This window comes from Lygodium microphyllum, chromosome 4 (genome assembly GCF_053477565.2).
Source record: "Lygodium microphyllum isolate KBCC chromosome 4, Lygodium_microphyllum_v1.1.10, whole genome shotgun sequence".
Classification (NCBI taxonomy): domain Eukaryota; kingdom Viridiplantae; phylum Streptophyta; class Polypodiopsida; order Schizaeales; family Lygodiaceae; genus Lygodium; species Lygodium microphyllum.
Genome location: NC_141138.1, coordinates 103,767,639 through 103,789,982, shown reverse-complemented (window position 1 = coordinate 103,789,982; position 22,344 = coordinate 103,767,639). Strand labels below are relative to the sequence as shown.

General features: G+C 37.4%; 1 protein-coding gene across 1 annotated transcript in view; it reads right to left on the bottom strand.

Annotated features, from left to right (window-relative positions):
- LOC148037416 (THO complex subunit 4A-like) overlaps positions 1-15,710 on the bottom strand; it is a 29,049-nt gene extending 13,339 nt beyond the window's left edge. Inside the window, exons 1-2 of the mRNA XM_087676334.1 lie at positions 15,132-15,710; positions 14,888-15,037 (exon numbers count right to left, since the gene is read on the bottom strand). Coding sequence (XP_087532460.1) covers positions 14,888-15,037; positions 15,132-15,461 — 480 coding nt within the window. The 5' untranslated portion in view covers positions 15,462-15,710. The remainder of the gene's footprint in view (positions 1-14,887; positions 15,038-15,131) is intronic.
- Between the last annotated feature and the right edge of the window lie 6,634 nt (positions 15,711-22,344).

Below are 22,344 nucleotides of genomic sequence, written 5' to 3'. Positions count from 1 at the left end.
ATTGCAAGCAAGGATGTTCATGTCTTGGACTCCTTGAAGCATAGTCTACACAATAGCTTTGATATGAAAGATCTCGATGAGGCAAATCACACTCTTGGCATGCATATACTCAAAGACAGATCAAAGGATCTTCTTTATCAATCACAGCAAGAGTACATTACCAAAGTTCTGCAATGTTTCTATATGGAGGGGGGAAAGCTATCAGTGTACAATTGCCTCCATATGTGAAACTTAGTGCAAATGAAAGCCCTACATTAGATGATGGAAAGGCTGAAAATGACCAAGATACCCTATGCTTCAACTATTGGTAGTATCACTGTACCATTGACTCCATATGTGAAACTAAGTGCAAATGACAACCCTACATCAAATGATGGGAAGGCTAAAATAGCAAAGATACCTTATGCTTCAGTTGTTGGTAGCTTGGGTTGCTACGCATCCTGACATTGCATTTGCAGTGGAAGTGGTTAGCAGATACATGGCATATCCTAGCAAAAAGCATTGGGGAGCAGTGAAGGGTATCATGAGATACCTTAAGGACACAAAGGATTTATGTATCTACTTTGGTAAGCAGAAGTCATCTGTTGTTGGTTTCACGGATGCAGACTATGCTAGCTATCTTGACTACAAGAAATCTACTTCAAGATATGTGCTTATGTCACAAGAGGAGCAATCTCTTGGATATCTAGGCTGCAAAAGTGTGTTGCACTATCTACTACACACGCAGAATATGTGGCTGCCACAGAGACTTGCAAAGAGGCTTTATGGCTCTCATGATTGGTGAGAGAGCTTGGGATTACAAAGATTCCTATCCTCCACTGTGACAGTCAGAGTGCTATCATGCTAGCACTGAATCTTGTCTTTCATGCAAAGACAAAACACATACAAGTGAAGTATCACTTCATCAAGGATGTACTTGACAGTAAAGGCATTAAGCTTGTCAAGGTACATACAGATGATAATCCTGGAAAGCTTCTCATGAAAGGTCTCCCAACCGAGCGGTTTGCTCATTGTCGCCAGACGATAGGGGTTGGATAGTATATGTGTCTTTCCACTTTGTACATACATAGACTTAGATGATTCTTTCCTCTACACCCTTACACTTTGTACTTTATATATATTCAAAACCTAAAAATGTGGTACACAAGTCATTATACCGAACATCAAGTGTCGTGCTCACTCTCTCACTCTCTACTGCTCTCAACTCTTCTCATCTACACTCTCAACTCGACTCGCTGTCTACATCATTTGCCATCAACAATTGTTACTTCTATTCTTCAATTTGAGTATTCATTGTTCATTTATGCTTCAACTTTCATGGCTCATGTATTATTTTAAATTTTTATGGGATATTTTTAGAAGGTTTAAGTTAAGCTATTATATTTTTTTAGTTTCTTTATAGGGTATTTTAATTATGTCTAGAAAACATGTGGCTTTTAGGTCCCCATACCCTATTTTCCTCCATCTCCCCATCACCCATCCTTGGTGATTATGCCTCAAGGTGACGATCCCATATGGTATTTCTTTAAAATTGAAGATGAGCCTTTACACAAACCGTTTTTGACATGCCTATGCAATCAACAAGGCCATCTCAGACCAACACTCTCTTTGCTGGAGATTTCTTGTGTACTTGACCCTTACAGTGAACCAAATTCACTATAATTGCTATGTCCCTACTTGCTCGCACCAACCTTGACCAATGAGTTTTGAAACTATCTCAATCACACTCAAACTAGTATGTCTTCAAGCATGCAAAGTTGCAATCACTCCAATATTGAACATGACATCAAGAATATATCCACCCTCTCTTATAACTACCATATTGCGATCAATGACAAATTCGCACAAATCTCAATCCCAAACTCATCTAATATTTCAAATTAGGCCTCAATCTAGATTTGTGCAGCAATCCTAGAGCTCTTCCATAACCAATGCACTTTCAATTCACTGCCAAATCAAAGTAATTCAGACCTGTAAACCTATTATCCATAAATCTGAATCCATGCATGCATTTGTCTTGAGATAGGATGCTCAATTTAAAGCTTTCAATGGCTGGAAATCATACCTAAATGTCTATGAACATTTGGCCTAATACCCATCCTTAATCTCCAACAATTTAACACCTCAAAACAAGGGGCAAATTGGGAGTCTTGGTTGAAACTTCAAGCAATCCCACACCAAAAATGATTCATTTCTACAAACCTTAACCACCACTGATCTATTGTTAACAAGATTTCTAATTTCTTATCTACTATGATACAAAGTTTGTCTAGCAAAGCCTAATTCTTATCTACTATAAAATAGAGTTTGCAAAGCTCAAGAGAGAGAAAAAAGAAGAGAGATTGATTCCTTGTTGTCCAATAGGTCCGCCTTCCCGAATTATGACAACCTAGCAACAAAGTTTACAGCATCCTGATGGTAGTTTCAATCTACATGACCTACTGCCCTATTGGTTGAAGGCCTAGAGATAGCTGCCAAACATTGATTCATCATTTTCATTCTCTAAGTTTCTAAGTTCTTCGTATCTATGTCTCTAGTACATGCACTATCTTCCTTTCTCTAAACCCTTACCATTTCTCCAAAAAGTACTATTGTTTAAAGCAACAAAAGAAAATCCTACGACCAAATGGATAGCTCGATAAACAAGAAGTACAGTAGAGAGTGAGAGTGAGAGTAGACACACACAAAGAAGCATACAAGAGTACCTTCACTAAAATAAATCACAAAAATAAGAATACAAGGTACAACCCTAAGGTTATATAGACCTACACACTAAAGTGTGTTCACCAGGAAAAAGCCCCTCCTATGCAAGAGGGTAAAAAGTGTATGTGGATAGGGTGCATTCACACTAGAACTTAAAAGAAAATACAAGGTGTATTTAACAAACCCCTCTGAAGTGAATGATGTGAACAAAACAAGAATGTTATACATCAACCCCAAACGAAAGCCAACCTAAAATTGTGAAAAGCTTCAAATTTTTCTTTGGATAGAGCCTTCGTGAATATGTCTACTATGTTATCATGTGTAGGCACATACACCAAATCAACCTCCCTTGAATGAAGCCTCTCTTTGATGTGATAATTCACCTCAATGTGCTTTGTTCGTACATGAAATACTGAATTTCATGCAATTGTCAATGCACTCTGACTGTAAGTGTAAATACATGTAGTTAAGGGAAGTGCAATGTACAAGTCTAATAAAAGACGTCTAAGTGAAACTGAAACCAACCTTTCTTCTCAAATAGGGTGGTAATTCCTTGATCAAGTACTTAATTACAGCAATCAACAAATAAACATAATTGAAATGCACACTTTACTTTCAAAATTCTTGGACAATGGACACCCTATTGGCCCCAAAACCGGCACTTCTTTCAATAGTTCTTTATCTTCAATTGACAATGGATGTATTACAGCCAAGATTCCACAATCTCACGGCTGATCCAAAAGCCCCTTGTTGGTCCAACAATAAGCAAACAAATTGTACCAAATGCCCCTTGAATTTCACCCATGACTTGCTCTAAATTGAACCCCATTTGGCCAAATGCTGCCTCAAATTTACAATGGATGGCAAGGCATCTAAAATCCCTAACAATTCACGAATTTCAAATGTTGATTTCAGTGTATGATGCCTTCTCCTATTGACACAAGTCTCGAGATGACTGGTAAACCCTAATTTCTGCCAAATTTTAGGGTTTGCAATAAGCTTAGATCTCCGAAGAGAATGAACTAGGGAAGGTGAGAAAGAGCCAAGATGAAAGAGAGATCTGATTTTCTTCACGCAAAAACCCTAGAATCTATTTGTTGCCTGTTACAACCTCCATTTAATGCAGTCATATGCTGCCAAGCACCCCCAAAATTCTATCACCAACATTTAGTGGCTATCACCAACCTTTGTAGGATGTTTCCCTGCTCTTGCCTACCTCTTGGAACCCTTTGTCGGCTATTATTGCCTAAAACCAATTACTACTTTTCTACTCAAAATATGACCACCAACCTTCTCTCTCTCTCTCTCTCTCTCTCTCTCTCTCTCTCTCTCTCTCTCTCTCTGTGTAGCCACTAGTAAACTCCCTGCATGGTTGAGACCCAACCCCCAAAAACGTTTTCTCAATTTGCATGGGAATTTTTGCTAAGTGGTAACCTTCTAAACCCATTTTTCAGCAATATCCAATCATTAAATTAATTTTTAGAATTTAAAAAAATTAAACTAATATCAACCCTTTTGACCCTGGCCAAAATTAAATGTGCCCATCTATAATTTTGAGAACTAATATCAACCCGTCTAACCCTGCCCAAAATTAAATGTGTCCATCTTTAATTAAATTAGCTAGACCATTTGCAACCTAGCGTGGTTCCCAACCCTTGTTGACCCTTAGACTAGCATTAATTAATTAATTAATCCTAGTCCCTAATGTCACCACCACTAACACTTCTTACTAAACAATGGTCAAATTTGACACCAACTGACCACCAAAACCCAGTTGACATAACTTATCACAACTTTTGCCTTTGACACCCACTACATCCTTGAGACCCTTGGCCTATTATCATGAAATAACTACCATGTGTATCACATGTGCTAAAACCTTGTATAATTGATTAGTAAATCAAATGTTATCGAAAAGATTAAAGCATAAAGAGTAGAGACACATTTACAATCCTCAAATTGAAAATGTTGTTGCAATAACTATTCAATGTACTTGGAATGCCTTGAAACAATACCCCCGTCAATAGTATCAAACTAAATACCAAGATAGTAGTGCGAGTAGTCAAAATTTATCATAGCAAATGCTTGCTGTAAATCAACCTTAAATATTGAAATTTTCCATTCATCTTCTCCAATCAAGAGCATATCATCAACATACAAGATCAAAACAAAAGCATGGACCTCCTATCAAATATAAAGAGTGTTCTCAATCGGACAATTCTGAAAACCTAGGCCAATCAAGTAAGAATGGATATCATTGTGCCATGCCTGTGATACTTGCTTCAATCCATACAAGGCTTTCCACAAATGGCTGACTTTCTTTTCCATACCCTCCTTTATAAACCCTAGTGGTTGACTGATAGACTTCCTTCTTTAAGTCACCATGTGAAAAAGCGATCTTAATGTCAAGTTGATGCGCATTCCAGCCATGATGTGCAACCAAAGCAATGATTGTACGGATGGTGGTCATACATGATGAGGATACAAATCCTTTACAAGCCTTGACGGTTGGCTGATATATACTTCCTCATTCAAGTCACCATGTAAGAAAGCAATCTTAGTGTCAAGCTAATGAACATTCCAACCATGATGAGCAACCAAAGCAATGATTGTATAAATGGTGGTCATACATGACATGGGTGCAAAGGTCCCTTCGTAAATCAATAACCTGTCTTTGAGCATAACCCTTTGCCACAAGTCTAGCTTTATAGCAATCAATGCTCTACCCTTTGCATGACATTTAAGCTTAAAGACCCACTTAGTGCCAATGGCAAGCTTGCCTTTAGGCCAAGTTACATAACTCCCAAGTACCATTATCGTCAATGCTCTACAACTCTAATCACATAGCATCCAACCAATGTGTATCCTCCAAAGCATCCTCAATACAAAGAGGCTCTTCACCACAAGCAATGACCAATAAAGCATAATCTATAAAGTTCCTTGATGCTTGACAATAAGTTGCTCTAGTATGTCCAAGAAGAGAGGCAACCTATTTGTTGTCACGTAAGGTATTCAACAGCCATCTAGGAGCTATCTTTGCTTTCTAAAGAGAAGCCATCTATGTGGTCTCTCCATCATCATGATTTGTTGCCTCAACGGAGGGAAAATCAAATTGAAACTCAGTATGGGCAAGTTGCTAAATTTGCTGCATTATGCATTAGATTGAGCGGGTCCATGCTCAATAATCTCTAGCAACGATGTGAATAATAGCATAAGCGAACCAAACATATCTTTGAGGCCAAGAGTTGTTGGCACAAGTGTGGAGCGATTGTGCGACTAATTTAATGGAAAATAAATGAGAATGAAAGAATTAATCAATGCACAACGATACTCAATCACGAATGAGTGTATTAATGAGTGAGAGAAAGTACAATACTCATGGAGATCACACTAAATAATGCTACGCTTATGTGCTAATGAGACGCAAAGTTTTTTAATTTATAATAATAATAAAATCCTAACCCAAGTGTCACTTAGTGCCTAAGACACTAGGGACAACAATTGCACTTAATGACAATTTAAAGTACTAGGAAGCTCGGATTATGGATCAAAGGGCATCTATGTGTTGCCCACAAGATGGCCTACAAACTCCCTACCCCATGAAATGGGTGAATTGATCTAGGCAAAATGATAGAATCCTAGAAAATAAATAAAAATATAAGATCATGGTTGCACAAGTTCATCCAAGTGGATATAGCAACTAATGATAGTATAAAGTATAACAGATCATTAAACAAATGGGATCAAGTTCAAGGCTTGCCGAAAAGCTTGGAACTTTGGTCCAAGAAAAGCCTTTGTAAAAATATCTTTCAAGTAGTCTTCAATGGATACTTAAGATAACTCTATTTCTCCAACTCACATCCACTCACAATCATAATGATAATGAATTTCTATATACTTTATGCGGGCATGGAGAACTAGCTTTCACACAATGGCAAAAGCACTTTAGCTATTAGTGTAGATAAGTATCGGAGTCGTCTAGTACACATGAAGATTTGCAAGTACCTTGCGAAGCCAAACACGCTCTACTATGGCTGTGAACATTGCTCTATACTCAACTTCATAATTAAAAGTAGTTTGTCTTTTGTTGAACCAAGAAACCAAATATGTATCCAAGAAGAAGCAGTTGCCACTATGAGACATGAAAATCTAAACATCTAACCTAATCACTATCAAAATATTGATGCAAAGAGAGTAAAGAATCGACCTTGTAGAGAAGGCCAAGAACCTAGATACCTTTAAGATATTGAAAAATACTATTCATTACTTGCCAATGAAGTACTAAAGAGTTGTACATAAATTTGCTAAATTAGGAGACATCAAATTGAAAATCGAGCCTTGTATGACATAGATAAATCAAGCATCCAACAGTTTGATGATACGAAGTAATATCTGTAACAAATCTTTTGTATATCAATTATTACCAAGACATATTGGCTCAATGATTCCAAATCAATTTTATGCCCATGTACTTTGAAAGGCGATTTGTATTATTTAAGTATTTTAAGATATGATTAAATGTTCATCTTTCTAGTTAAGGGTAGCCAATGGTCAAAACACCCTATAATTATACTTGGGTCGTCATTGACGAGATGCCCAAGAGAAAACAAAAGTTTTAGTCAAGCAATCAAATTGATCAAAAAGCTCAAATGACTAAGACTTTTACGCTTAGATAGTCACATTGACTAAAAGCCTATATAATAAGTGGTTTTAGAAAGTAAAACCAGATACTCATGATCAAAAAAACAAACCATGAACCGATGAACCTATATAATGAAGTTTTCCAAAAGCTAAATTTGACAACTCCTAAAATTTAGAAGGTTACTATTTTTGAAAGTTGCTCAAATGGAATTTCTATTCATGCCAAAGGCTTCAAAATTTCGCAAGAAACAATTTTGCCTTTAGCAAATATCTTAAATTCTTAACCACTTGAGAAATTTTTAAAGTAGAAGGTTTGGAAGCTTCTTTCTTTAAGAAAGTGACATGTGACATCTAAAAAAGGACATGTATCATTTTTAAGAGACAAGCATCCCTACACTTGTCATTTTCAACAAACACTTGTCATTTGTAGCATCTACTTTTCACCTTGCGCACCCAAGCTCCACACCTATATATTGAAGACCTCTCTTTTCATTTGAAACAAGCTCTTGTGCTGAAATTTCAACTACATGCTTTGTACTCTCCTAAGCTTAGAACAAAGTGCACCAAGAAATGTAGCTTCGAAACTGTATTCTAGGGATTTCTAGTGAAAAGTCAATTGTTTTGAATTGTGGAGTATTATTACCTTTTCCACAGCCATCTTTTCGTCCAAGGAAATTTGCCATCTTTTCTTGGAACAAGGCCTATTATAATAGAAAATTTCTTCATTTTCTCCCATAATAGTTTTTATTATTCTTATATTTTAATTTTTTTACTCTTTTTTAAAACCTACTTTCAAAGATATTTTCAACTTTTCTAAAAGAGTAGATCGATATGACAGGGATTTAAGTTTTTTTCTCTTATAATCTTTTTTTTCTTTTTTTTATTCTATTTCTATAAGTAAATGATAGAATACCATAGATCAGAGCTCTCATCCAAGAAACACATTTACTTAACTTGATCTAATTCAAGCACTAAAAAATAAAATTAACTTATTGCTCGGAGTTTGCAAAAATTAGAGATTCAAAACCCTAGTTTCAAAATTGCAACAAAACAATCCTTTTGTATATGGTTTACGCACTTGGTACCAGTGGTTTTGTTTCAATAAATTCTTTAAAAAAAGAGGAGCATGGTTCCTCTCTCAACATGGTGTCGATTCTCTCTCTCTCTCTCTCTCTCTCTCTCTCTCTCTCATAGTGATAATTAATCAAGTTGATTAAGTTTAAAATAATATCATTCTCGCGTTTTTCCCTCACAACCAGAAGGCTCTTAACACTTTGTATCTGTATGCTTCTCTGATTATGAGAAGATACAAAGATACAAGGAACTGAAAACTAATACAAAAACTCAAGCTTTGATGGAGAAAAGGACTAAAGCATGGACTGAAGCAAAGGTCTTTGATCATTTCCTTACCTAGAAGATTCTTAAGACAGATGGTATTGCAATTGAGAAGGCCTACCTCAGCATGAAAGATATCAATGTTATTGATGCAACTAAGTCTACGAAAGGTAACATTTCACCTATCATTTGAAAATCTAGTGAAGCGGTGACTTCAAAGTCTCATCGTACACGAGTTGACTCCTCTTATCCCAAAAATCCCTCCATGGAGAAAAGCATGGGACAGATAGTATTACGGCTATGAAAGTCTACCTTAACATGAAAGGTATCAATGTTATTGATGCAACTAAGTCTACGAAAGATTCCATATCACCTACCATTTGAGAATCCACCAAAGTCGTGACTTCAAAGTCTCATCATACACAAGTTGTCTCCTCCTGTCCTAAGAATCCCTCCATGGAGAAGAGCATGAAAAAAGTCAAAGAACCACCTATTTCTATGGTAGCTGAATCTCCAAAGATGCTTTTAGCAAAGAAAAATGATGCTAAAAGAAACTTCAAGCTTGGAGAGAATAGCGCCAAGTTTGACATTTTCTATTGTAAGAGAGATTCTCAAAAAGATATGTCTTTTACAAGACAATTTGTTGCTAATTTTGGTGGTGAAGATTATACAAAAAAATCAAAAATTAGAATTCTTAAAATACATCTAAAAAATGTTACTTTGAATTTGTGGCTCAAAGTTGTTCAAAAGATAAAGAAATCTAAGTCTTAGAAAGAGTTTAAGGAGATATTCAACAAGAAGTTTTTGCCTTCATCCTTTGAAGTTGATGTGCAACAAGAATAAGATGAACTAAAGCAAAGCCATAGAGACAATGTTAAAACATATATCAACAAGTTTACAACCGTTTCTCTTAAGTTCACATCTCTTAATGAAGTTGCTTCCAATATGAAAATGAGAAAGTTTATCCATGGATTACATCCGATGGTACGGTGAGCCATCAAAATGACAAAGCCTAATACTTTGAAAGCAACCCAAGATGCAACCTTAGAAACTAAAGGGCTGCATATGCCATGGATGCTTGGTAAGGCCTCAAAAGAAGAATCACAAAGAAAGAATATCAAGATGTTTGACTAAAGAAAGGCAGATAAACAATAACCAAAGCATAAGGATGGAGATAGACCGTCTTTGCCATCCAAAAAGAAGCTAACATATCAGCAGTTAGCAAAATATACAAGAAAAGGACGATGTTTCTCCTGTGGAGAAAAAGAACACATGGTTGGTCAATGCCCTAATAAGGCAAAGAAAAAAACCAACCCTAAAAGACATCTTAAGCAAATGTTGTACCTAAGGAATCCTTGCAACAGGATGAAACTCGTCAAAGAAAATGAAGCTTTTTATGGCTTGGGATAAGATTGCTAATCAACATGTTCTCATTCGTTTTAATACAGGGGCTCCATACCATGATATCTATCCTCAGATTGCTAAAGCTCCACATCTACCAAAGGAGAGGTTTGAAACACTAGAAATGTCAAGTACTGCTTTTCAAGGAATGAAATCAGAAGTTACTCCCAGTTTTCGAAAACTACGAATTGAGATAGGAGATTATATAGATCATGAGAGTTTTGTCATGAAAGATCTTGATCATTGTGATGTATTATTAGAAATACCTTAGCAAGAAAAATAAATCTAGCCATCAATTGAAATCAAAATAAGTTTAGATTTTCTTTCAAGGGTAAAATTGTATCTTTTGATATGAAAGTGAAAGGAAACTCTATTTTCATCTTATTTCATGTATAAATTTGTAAAGCAATGAAAAAGTCTATTTTCTCGTACTTGATTATTATTAAAGATTCTATTAAAGAGTCTAGAATTAAAAAATCCATCTCAAATATGAATGAGAACCAAATGAGTTTCTTAAAGAAGTATGAAGATTGTTTTACAAACACTTTACTTGACAAGTTACCACTAGAGAGACTAGAAGATCATCACATTGATCTCATTCCTAGAAGCTCATCTCCAACTAGACCATCCTATCATGTAAGTCCAACACAACAAGAGGAGATCACGAAGTAAGTAAATGAGCTCTTAGAGAAGGATCTAATAAGATTTAATTCCTCACCTTTTTGCTCTCCAATCCTCTTAGGACAAAAGAAAGATGAATCTTGATGCATGTATGTGGACGACAACGCCCTCAACAAAATTACAATTCGAAATAGATTTCTCATTCCAAGAATTTGATACCTTTGATAGACTAGATGGATCCAAAGTATTCACCCAGATTGACTTGAAGAGTAGCTACCATCAAATAAGGATTGCTCCTCAAGATATTCATAAAACAGCATTCAAGACAACTTTTGGTTTATATGAGTTTCTTGTGCTACCATTTGGTCTCACCAATACTCTTGCAACCTTTAATAGAATGATAAAAAGAATCTTTACTGCACATCGAAAGTTTGTAGATACTTTCTTTAATGATATATCGGTTCATTCAAGAGATAAAAAAGAGCATAAGCACCACTTCAAAACAGTGTTTCAAGAACTCCACAAACACAAACTTTATATCAATGGCAAAAAGAGTGAGTTTTTCCTAGAAGAGATTTACTACTTGCACCATATTGTATCCAAATATGAAATTAGGAAGAATCCAAAAAAAATCAAAGCTATTGTAGAATGGCCAGAATTGACTAGTGTTCATGAAGTTCGACGTTTCTTGGGATTATGCTCTTATTACAAGAGATTCATTAAAAGGTTTTGCAATGGTTATTGAACCATTGCATGATTTAACCAAGAAAGCAATGACATTCCACTTGACCAAACTAGAGAAGAAAGCTTTTGAAGCTCTAAAGTTCTATATCAACAAAGGACCTGTTTTGATTATCCCTAATTTGTCAGGACTTTTCTTTGTGAAATGTGATGCTTTGAGAGACTACATTGGTGCAATCTTAAACCAAGAAAAATATACAGTTGCTTATGCAAGCAAAATGTTGCAAAATGCAAAAAGAAATACTACTATCTATGAAAAGGAATTAATGGCATCATTCAAGCTTTAAAAGATTGAAGACACTATCGTTTAGGTGAAATTTTTCTTATCAAGACAGACCGTGACAATTTAAGACATTTTCTAAGCCAACCAAAGATTTTTAAAAACTATATTTAGCATGCCAATTATTTAGCTCAATTTAAGTTTTAAATATTACATATTCCAAGAAAGCAAAATAAGATAGCTGATACCCTATTAAAAAGATCTCAAATTCATAGTGTTCATGATTAATCGTACAAATTTCACTAGTATAGAAATATGTTGAAATGAAAAAAAAGACGGTTCTCCTCTCAACGTAGAAATCTCTCTCTCTCTCTCTCTCTCTCTCTCTCTCTCTCTCTCGTAAAATATTACGCGGCGCAACGAACAGAATCTGAGAAAGAGATAGAGAGTACACAACAGACAAGAGGAGAATCAATAAATTCTTTAACTCCAAACAACTGATACAAAGATGGCTCTGTCCACCCATGCGCTTCCACTGTGTGAAGCTTAGATGGCGATCTAGACAGAAAATAGGTGAAGAGTTTAAGGCTAGCTGGAACAACTCTGACTGGGTGAAAGATGAGTGTGAGATGGCTGCGAAGGGGTTTAGCTTTTATAGCCCGCGAAGGTCGTTAGATCAGCCTGTTGACCGACCTACCATATGAGCCTCCACTAGTCGGCCAGGGAATATTCCCTTTACCATCGGGCCAGGGGCGCTGCCCCCGGACCCCCGCCAGGGGGGCCGCTGGCCCCCCTGGGACCCCCTAGCCAGGGGCCGCTTCCGCGGCCCCCGGACCCCACAATAGGGGCCCCTTTTAACTCCCTTACACCGCAACTCGATGCAATGCGCCTCGAGTTGCTACCAGCTTAACCACTCCGTCTAACCCAAAGATTAGACCCACAACAGTCACCTTTTTGCCATCTGGTCACATAGACCTCGTCTGATATACAAGTCAGGACTCAACCAATGTCTGGGCTCACATTTGGCTTCTCCTCATAATGGGGGCCTTACAACTTTGAGCATCATGGATCATTGGTAGCACCTAATGAGGGTGGAGCATTGATCATATCTAACATCTCTCTCTCTCATTTTTCATGGTGATAATTAATCAAGTTGATTAAGTTTCAAATTTACTGTGAATCAACCTTAAATACTGCAATTTTATCAACATTGGTCCTAGAGACAAGCATATTATCAACATAAAACACAAGAATAATAAAATCAGATCCTTGAAGTCAAATGAAAAGAGTAGCCTTCATAAGGCCTAATTTTGAAATCCAAGATACAATAGATGAGAATATATGCAAGCATACCAAGCATGTGTAGCTTGCTTTAAACCCTAAACACAAAACGCAAAAATGCAAACTACAAGTAAAGGGTAAAGAGTGAAGGGTTTCTCAAAAGCCCATGCAAGTGAAAAACACGCTTTTGAGACTCTGAGAGAGAGAGAGAGAGAGAGAGAATCGTTCTAATCTTATGCAAGCTGTGAGAGAGAGAGAGAGAGAGAGGATTATCAATATTGTTGTAACAATTGATAAGCCATTTCCATTCAATATAAGACTTTCTAAGAGCTAGTCATATATCCAAAAGAAACTACAACAATAGGTGATAACAATTTGAGAGTTTTTTCAACCAAGCAACATCATATTCAAGTATTTTATTAGTAGGCACAACTTTCTAAGACTATCTAGACAAGACAACACTTATTTTTTTCATTTTCTCAGATGAAAGCCTAAATTTTTTCTATTTAGCGTTCTCTCTCATTCTCCAAACATCTTTCAAGTTTTCTCAATAAAATCCAACCATTTGACACGTCAAAGATAGAGGTTTTGGTTTATCTTTGCTATTAACCCTAATTTATAAGAAAATTTAGAATTTGATAGCTGCCTCAAGATACATGCTTAATTTGAAAAAGCCAACCAACCAATCTCAAGTTTATAGATTAATTTGTCTCACAATAAGCAAATTGAAAGCTAATCCCTAAGCAAACCAAGGGATAAATTGGTTTAAATGCTTGCTAGTCATTTATAACAGTAAGAGAGACTTAGATTTGTGGAAAAGATTATAGAATCTCAATTATACTCTATCCATTTAAAGTTGGTAAAGTCTATATTTAAGTTTATACGATATATTTACTTATCGTAATTTAAATCAAGTTATTACCACCCTCTCTAAAGCTCTCTGAAGAGAATGACCAATGTCAAAATCCTTAGTCATAAGCAATCTAGTTATCAAGAAACACAATTCCCCTTAAGGGGAGGAGCGTCCCGACAAAGAAAAAATGTGAAAAAAAATACAAGTCAATATCTCATTTATTTATTTATTTATTTATTTTTATTTAAAAGTGCATCACCTTTCTAAGAACATGGTTGTCCATCCCTACCATACCAACTATACAACCCCTATCTCCCTTGAATTCCATCTAGCTTCAAATGGACACAAAACTAGCTTTATATACAAGTAGATGCTTTGTTCTTCACATTGGTATGCATGGTGATCTACACTTTGAGATTAAAACTACTCTATATCCGAGTGGAACAAAAGCTCTTAAGAAGCAATGATTAAATATTTTAAATTCCTTTAAAAACAAAAAGTAAAGCAATTAAATACAATACTAGTTGCATGATGCTTGAAATGTTTCATACATTTCCCATTTCTTGCAAAAGATGGCCTACATTGTATATCTAGTGTATTCAATTATTTTGTACTTATCCACCTTCTTCATCAACAACATTGAGAGAAGAAAATATAGGTCAATACAAAAGACAAAGGAAAGACATTTCATTGACTTTCCGACTTCCCTATAAATGTCCTCTAAACAAGAGGAAATGAGAAAGAGACTATGATAAAAGTGTCTATATTTAAGATTCTTTGATATTTGTTGAGTGAAAGAGAACTAGCACAAATCTCAATTTTCTAAGACGTTTCACAAAATACCTTGGACAAAGTAAACAGCAACAATGACAAAATTTCTTGTAATGGATTTTAATTTCAGCCACCACAACCTATCAAGTCTACTGTATAGAGGTATGGGAAGAAAAGTGCAGTCAATGCCATGTCACCTTTGGTCTGAGCTTCTGTTAACAGGCACACAATACAAGATACAGAATGGCAAAGGATAAAAGAATTTGCAACGAGATCATAACGAGAATAGTAGCTGACTTGCATACAAGCAGAAGAATTACCTTAATGTCTTCGTTAGAGACTCCGTAGTCCAGATTGGAGAGATAGAGTTTGGTGCCAGTTTCAATTCCTAAAGATCGTACAGCATCACCCATAACATCCTCGAATGCCTCGTGGCGCCAAGTTGCCTCTGAATTCCGACTGAAAAAGGCCTGATTCGGACCGAATTCCAACAGGCCTGTGAGTCTGATTATGCCTCGTGCACAAAGAAGTATGTGGATGTTCCGGAGGTAAGATGCAACTCACCTTGGCAAATGGAGGACGATTAGCACGATTGAAAGGCCTGCGCACACGCAGGGGGGCCCCTGATCCTCCTGCTGATAGTCTGCCGCTGCTTACCCCTGAGTATCCTCCTCGACCTCGGCCGGGGCCAGGTCTCCACCTCACCCTTCCTCTTCCTCCTCCTCCTCCCCCTCCTGCTAATGCAAGCGACGACGATGCCCCTGCTGCAATCGCAGCCGCTGCTGCCCTGTCTCCTCTGCCACCGCGCGGTCCTGCTCCTCGGCCTCGGCGCCGCTGCTGCTGCTTGTTCATCTTGATGATCTCATCGAGGGCCATGTCCAGGGTGTTATTCATGATGGCTCCGTGCAAATCAACAGCAGCAAAATGCAGCGGGGGGCTTTAGGCCTTGCCTCCCGCTCAGAGGAGCTTGTATTCTGTGGCCATGGAGCCACGTTCAAAAAACCCCGCGCGCTCCTGCGTGCTGTTATTACGTTAGGTTTTCGATTCGGTGTTTCGCGCGTTCGATCACGGCAACAAACAGCTCGCATAGATGGAACACGCAGCACATACATATATGCCTCATTTGCTCAACATATGCAAATGCTAAAATCTGTACTATATTCTATATATTCAATGGCACAAACGCACAGGTTGTTAACATGACAAAAAATAATACAAATATGATGATTATAGTTTAATTACGAAAGTTGTCTTTCATAAACAAGGGGCAATTTGTGATTTTGTCTACCACGCATGTGGCTGAGCTTGTCTAGAGTCTTTCTATTATGTCTTCATTAGAACTCTCTGCATCCTTTGTTAAATCAATCGACTTCACACCATTTAAATCTATCGTATTTGGATGAGATTTGGATGCAAATGGTGCAGGTTGCCTTCTAGCATCTCTAGGCAATGGGCATGGTGGTGGAGGCATGTAAGCAAATGGTATTTGAGCTATTTTTGTGTGACACACCATTGATGAGACTCTCCATAGTCTCACCGTTAACCATTAAGAAGCCATCATTCATATAGTTCACCAATGGTCGCCCTATTTAAAATCATACAAAATGAGGCTAATCATCAAGTGTTTTGCACTAATGCTAGGTTAATTTAAGAAAAACAAACTTACATCACTTGTTTGTAGCCCTAATAGATTACTTAGAAGCAACCTCATATTATAACAAACTCTCCAGCTACACTTGTAGATGCTACCTTACCTTGCTTTGGTATATCGCAATTAGTAACTTTAGTATGCGTGCTCTTGGGTAACGACCTCGTAGTTATATCGATAAAATTTTAAACCAAACTATTTTAAAAAGAAAAACAATCTCTCTCTCTCTCTCTCTCTCTCTCTCTCTCTCTCTCTCTCTCTCTCTCTCTCTCTCTCTCTCTCTCTCTCTCTCTCTCTCTCTCTCTCTCTCTCTCTCTCTCTCTCTCTCTCTCTCTCTCTCTCTCTCTCTCAAGTAACTTATTGCTTCGTGTTGTTGTGGTACCCTTTTATTGAATTTACAAGATAGTACCATTGCCTTAACATATAATATCAAAACTCCAATGGATCTATATGGCAAGAAATTTAAGAAATTTACATAATTAGAAAATAAACTTGAGATAACTTTAAAGATATATGAAAAAGTCCCTTACTGTCACTGCAAGATATTGCACAATATCCAAGTTACAGCCTGTACACCAAGGGCACACATGTAGAGGTGATACATTTTCTTGTATTAGGACAATGGACAAGAGAGAGTTCACTACGAGCACCTTCTCTTGCTCATCAAATGGAAGACTTACAAAACTCAAGTTGCAAAAGCAAATAAATACCAAGTGTCAAACCATATTCTTATAGTGAGAAACATGCAAAATTTTCTAAGTACAATACTTAATCATACCTTAAAACTAGTGTTCATAATGTGATCATTCACTTCATTTGTAAAGATAAGCAAGAAACAAGATGTCCTCCTCCTGAAATGAATAGCACTTAGCTATTGTTGTTGCTATCTTTATAAAGGTAGAATGACATTAAAATGCGGGCCTAGCATTTTGAAGGCCTTGAGATTCTGCATACGCATGCTAATGTGTCTCTCATGAAGAGGTATGCTCTCTATCTCACGTCTTAATTATTCTTCTTGGCTCATCCTATGTGCATTCAACCTTACAGTGTGAGAGTGGGAGAATCCCTTCATCACACCAATGACCTTTATCTTCTTCTTAAAGGGGCAAAATCTCCAAATCCCCCTTTATTTTTCATTCAATAATTCCCTCTAAGCTTAGGACATTTGAAAGGTGAAAAGGGTAAGCAAGAATGAGAGTATAAGTGGAAGCAAATAGCAAAAGTTATAGAGGTTAAAGCAAGAAGAGAGAGCAAGGCGATATGCGGAAACTCCCATAATTACAATGTGCAACCTACCTTTCCTTATTCTATTGCCATAGTAAAGAATAAAGAATAAAGTGATAGACATGGGTGCTCCCGCATGCATTATACAAGTGTACAGGCAATAAGTACAATATAAATACACATGGCTAGGCATAAATGGCCTTTGACTCCCAACAACCTTCCGCTTAAAGGTGAATGTGCTTGAGTGAGGAGAAAACAAGAAAAAAGTGACAAAGTACAATGCAATGTAAGGAGTCATATCTGTGATACGAAGGTATACAACCAAGTAGCCTAACCATAGGACATCCTTGTAAGCCTTAGTGGTTGCAATGTACTGAGCCTCAAAAATAAACAAAATAGTGTATTTCTACACCTGGACATCCAAGCAGCCTACCATAGGTCCTTCTTGCAAGCCTTACTGGCTACAATGTAGTGAGCCCAAAAAACAAACAAAATAGTGCATTTCTATACCCTAGACATCCAAGAATTAGCACCTCCAGCAAAGGTAAGGACATAGCCAGAGGTGGACTTTCTACTATGTATTTGTCCTACATAATCCAGGTCCCTCTAACCCATGACTCTAGTGTCTTGGCTACCATAACAAAGGCACAAGTCTGCAATCCCCTTAAGGTATCTTATGATAAACTTCATGACGTCCCAATGTCACCCACCAAGTATCGCCATATAATAAGCCACAATTCCCACTATAAATGCCGATGCATACGGGATCTAGTGGCTACAATGGCATACATTAAGCTTACCCATTTCCAATGCATACGGGATCTTGGCCATCTTGACCCTCTCATCATCAGAATGCGGATAATCTACCTAACTCACCTTCACATGAGAAGGTAAAGGGGTGCTAATAGACTTACCACCCTGCATATGGGATTGCTTAAGTACTTTGTGAGCATACTCTTTCTATGACAAGTAGAGGAGTCCCTTAGAGTGCTTGCGTGTAATGCACGTACCAAGTATATAAGAAGCATGCCCCATATCCTACATCTCAAAGCTCTTCTTGAGCCAAGTCTTCAAAGCATCCAGTTCATCACAAGCACTCCTGGTAATCAAACATGTCACCAACATATAACACCAAAATGATAAGGCTACCAGCATGGGTCTTCTTCATACAAAGACATGGATCCATATCATTGCAAAAACATGACTTTGAATGCATGAAAGCATCAAACTTGTAATACCATTCCCTTGGTGTTTGCTTAAGTCCATAAAGACTCTTCTTGCATACTACGTATTCCCTACCCTTGTCCACAACGCCCCAAGCAATTGCCTCTAGATGTCCTCATGTAAAAAGCCATTTTCACATCCATCTCATACAAGTCTAGATCCCTCAACACAACCAAGGCCCAAACCAAGCAAAGGGTAGTCATCTTGACCATAGGGAAGAATATCTCATCAAAATCAACTCCCTTTTCTTATTTAAAATCCTTAGCAACCCAATGCACCTTATATGCTGGCTTAGGGCAAGCAGGGGTGCTCTGGAGCTTGTATACTTGCTTACATGGCAATGTATATTTTCCCATTGACTATCATCTTTGCGCATACCCTCAATATAAGTAAGCGGCTCATTGAAATATGTCGCACCATGACATATTGCATAGAGAGCTTATAACGATTAGTAGGATGCAAGGCTCTTCTGGTGCATCGCAAGATTGGCTAGGGGGCCTACACATCATATCCTCTCTATTCAATATCATGATCTTGCACAACTAGTAGATCCTAGGCCACTACATCATCAGCAACTACAAGTTATCCAACTAGGGCAAATTGCATAGTAATAGGAGACTCCTCTTGAAAGATTACCGTGTGCACCTCAATCACTAGCTTTGGTTGCTTATGCATCTTGCTCTCATGAAAGACAACATCATGGCTATATAGACAACCTTCCAAGCCTACGAATCCCAAAGGTAATAGCTCATCTCACCTACATCACTATATCCAAGAAAGATGCATTTGATGGACATCAGATCCAGCTTGTTGTGTTTGCCCTTAGGAGTATGGTAGAACGCCTCATATCTAAAGACTCTCGAATGAGCATATGAGGGAGATTTTTTCTCTACCACACCAAGAGCCGTGCACATGGATCTATTAATCAAGTGATTGGTAGTAATAATTACCCCAACCCAAAATGTTTGTCGCAAGCCTACCTGACTAAGCATACTGTGAACTCTTTCTTGAACAGTCCTATTCATACACTTTGCAATACCATTATGGAGTGGCATATAATGGGTGGTCAACTGACACTTACTACCCCTCTCATCACAAAACTACTCAAAGCCACATGAGACATATTCACCCCCATTGTTAGATCTCAAGCACTTCGAGTAGTTTTCAACCATAGCAAGAAAGTGCTTGAAAGTAAGTAAAACTCCTAGCTTCTATTTATGGGATAGACCTAGACCTTATGCAAATAATCATCAATGAATGTAACGAAGTACTTAGCACCACCCAAGGATTGACAGGACATAGGATCACAAACATTTGAACGAGCAAGAAGTAAAGGCTCACTCATGTGCATAGAGCCAGGCTTTTTATGCATATTATGAGTTTACCTACCATATAAATAATGATTACATGGATCAATATATGAAAAGTCCAAGGGCAAGAGATACTACAAATGAGTCAACCCTTTCATTTCCTTGAGGGACATATGTCTAAGAAATAAGACATCGATACAAAAGAGATACATGTGGAAGGTCAGTCACATGCAAAACATGATTAGTAATGCCAAATACAAGGGATAATGAGTGTTAGTCTTGGAATCTCTAGCCAAAATGAGATTGATACAAGTGATTTTCCATGTAGAATCACCAAAAGAAACATGATACCCAACATCATCCAATTGTCTTGCTAAGATAAGGTTTTTGGTCAAAGCCGAACATGGCATATATCATACAACACAATTGAAGTACCAATTGCAAACTACAAATTAATATCATCGATACCAACAGTATCACAAATATGGTCCCAATACGATCATCTCCCAGTCTCATAGAGCTTGTCATAGGATTATAACTATAGAACCAAGCACGATGTTGGGTCACATGAAAGGAAGCCCCCGAATCAAGCAACCAATATTGGGAGAAAGAGGGTTGCGTGTATCAGTCCGATGGGCATCAGGTGAAGAAGCAACGTTTCCACATGTGGCCTTACTCTCTCTTCTTGCTCCAACCTCCATAGCTCTTACTTCTTGCTTCCCCTTATGCTCTCATTCTTACTAACTCTTTCCACCTTTCAACTGGTATCAAAGTGGGTTTTTGAAGAGCTTCGTCCGCATTCACTTCAACCTAGGAAGAGAGCTTCACTCATAGCTTCAATAGTAGCCCCACCTTCATCCATTTGAGGTAAAGAAAGATTCCCCTTCAGCTTTTCTTGTTCAACGGCTTACAAAAAAGGACCTCCCGAGCATTGTCAAGTGCCATTGAGCTCCATACTAGGCAACATATCCTTTAGGACAACTCAAGTTGTTGATGCTTGTTTGGGCAACACCTGTCCCTGACATCACACTTTATCATTTAACCATTTCTTAGCCCCTAACACTTGGGCAAGACTTTGCTACATCTTCCTAGGTATCTTGGATTGGTTTTGAGTATCATTTGAAGTGATCGAGTCAACCATTGATTCATAGTTTAGGGTAGACCTACTATTCATTGTTTGGGTGTTTAATACTTAATGATGCTTATGTGAAGAGATTTTGATACTTATATGATGTATTGATGCTTAGGAAAGCTTCTTGGATTGATTATAGGTTATTTAAATCGACATTTTGAAAATTTTCTATTGTTATACCTATGGACAGTAAGCGTACACAGTGAATGCTTATGTATTTGATGTCTATAGGCTCTCTAGGGATGTTTATTGGTTACATGGATGCTTGCCAATGATGTGCATGCATCATTATGCTCTTGGTGAGCTTTGAGCTTTGGTTTTGAGCTCTATTGATGTACTTAGGCTTCCCAAATGCTATGAGGATTATATATTGAGCTTACTTTGACATTCCATATTTGATTTAGTAGGAGTACCTTGGCATTTCCTTGTAGAGATTGATTCATTAGATATGGGAGTCTCTTGTTTTATGTACACGCTTAGTTGGTTTATGTATACACTGTCTTTGTAGGCATTGCCTATTGTGGGCCGATCTACTTTTTATTTTGGATACTTGGTACTTATTCTTGCTAGTGGATTGTCAGTGGTGGGGATACATGCTTGTTAAGCACTTTGTTGTGTATCTATGTACTTGACACATTCGGATGTTTGACAGTGTTTGGTACTTATTGGCTTATGCTCTTTCTTGACACTACTAGTTGCTTTGTACATCTTGATTGCTACCTGGATTTTCTTGGTAGTAGTGGGAGCTTGTCATTTTGAACTTTGGCCTACAATTGCATACTCTTTTATTCTAGTTTTATGGATAGCAATACTCAATTTAGTTTTGAGTCCTTTTGTGAGAGCATACACTTGGTTTGACCACTTTAGTGCATTCATTTTATGGATATCCATACATTATATTGCATCCCACCTCTTGCATTCAATTTTGGGCTAATTTTGGGACTGATTTCCTATTATTACAATAGCATGTTCACTCTTTACTTTGCAGTCATAATGGCATTTGCTTTAAGTGGTTTTGGGGATAATGTCATTTTCAACCTAGACTGGTTAGATGGCAACAAGCAAATTAGACAATTGAAGACTAAAGGAATAAAGCTTGAAGAGTGTGATGTAGAGGCTTGGGCTGATCTTAATGAGTTATGCAAGTCTACTATCATTTTGCATTTGTTAAAGTAGGTTCATTTTAATTCAATTGAGACTGGGGGTGGTGCTTGGGTGTTATTGGATAAAATATGCAAT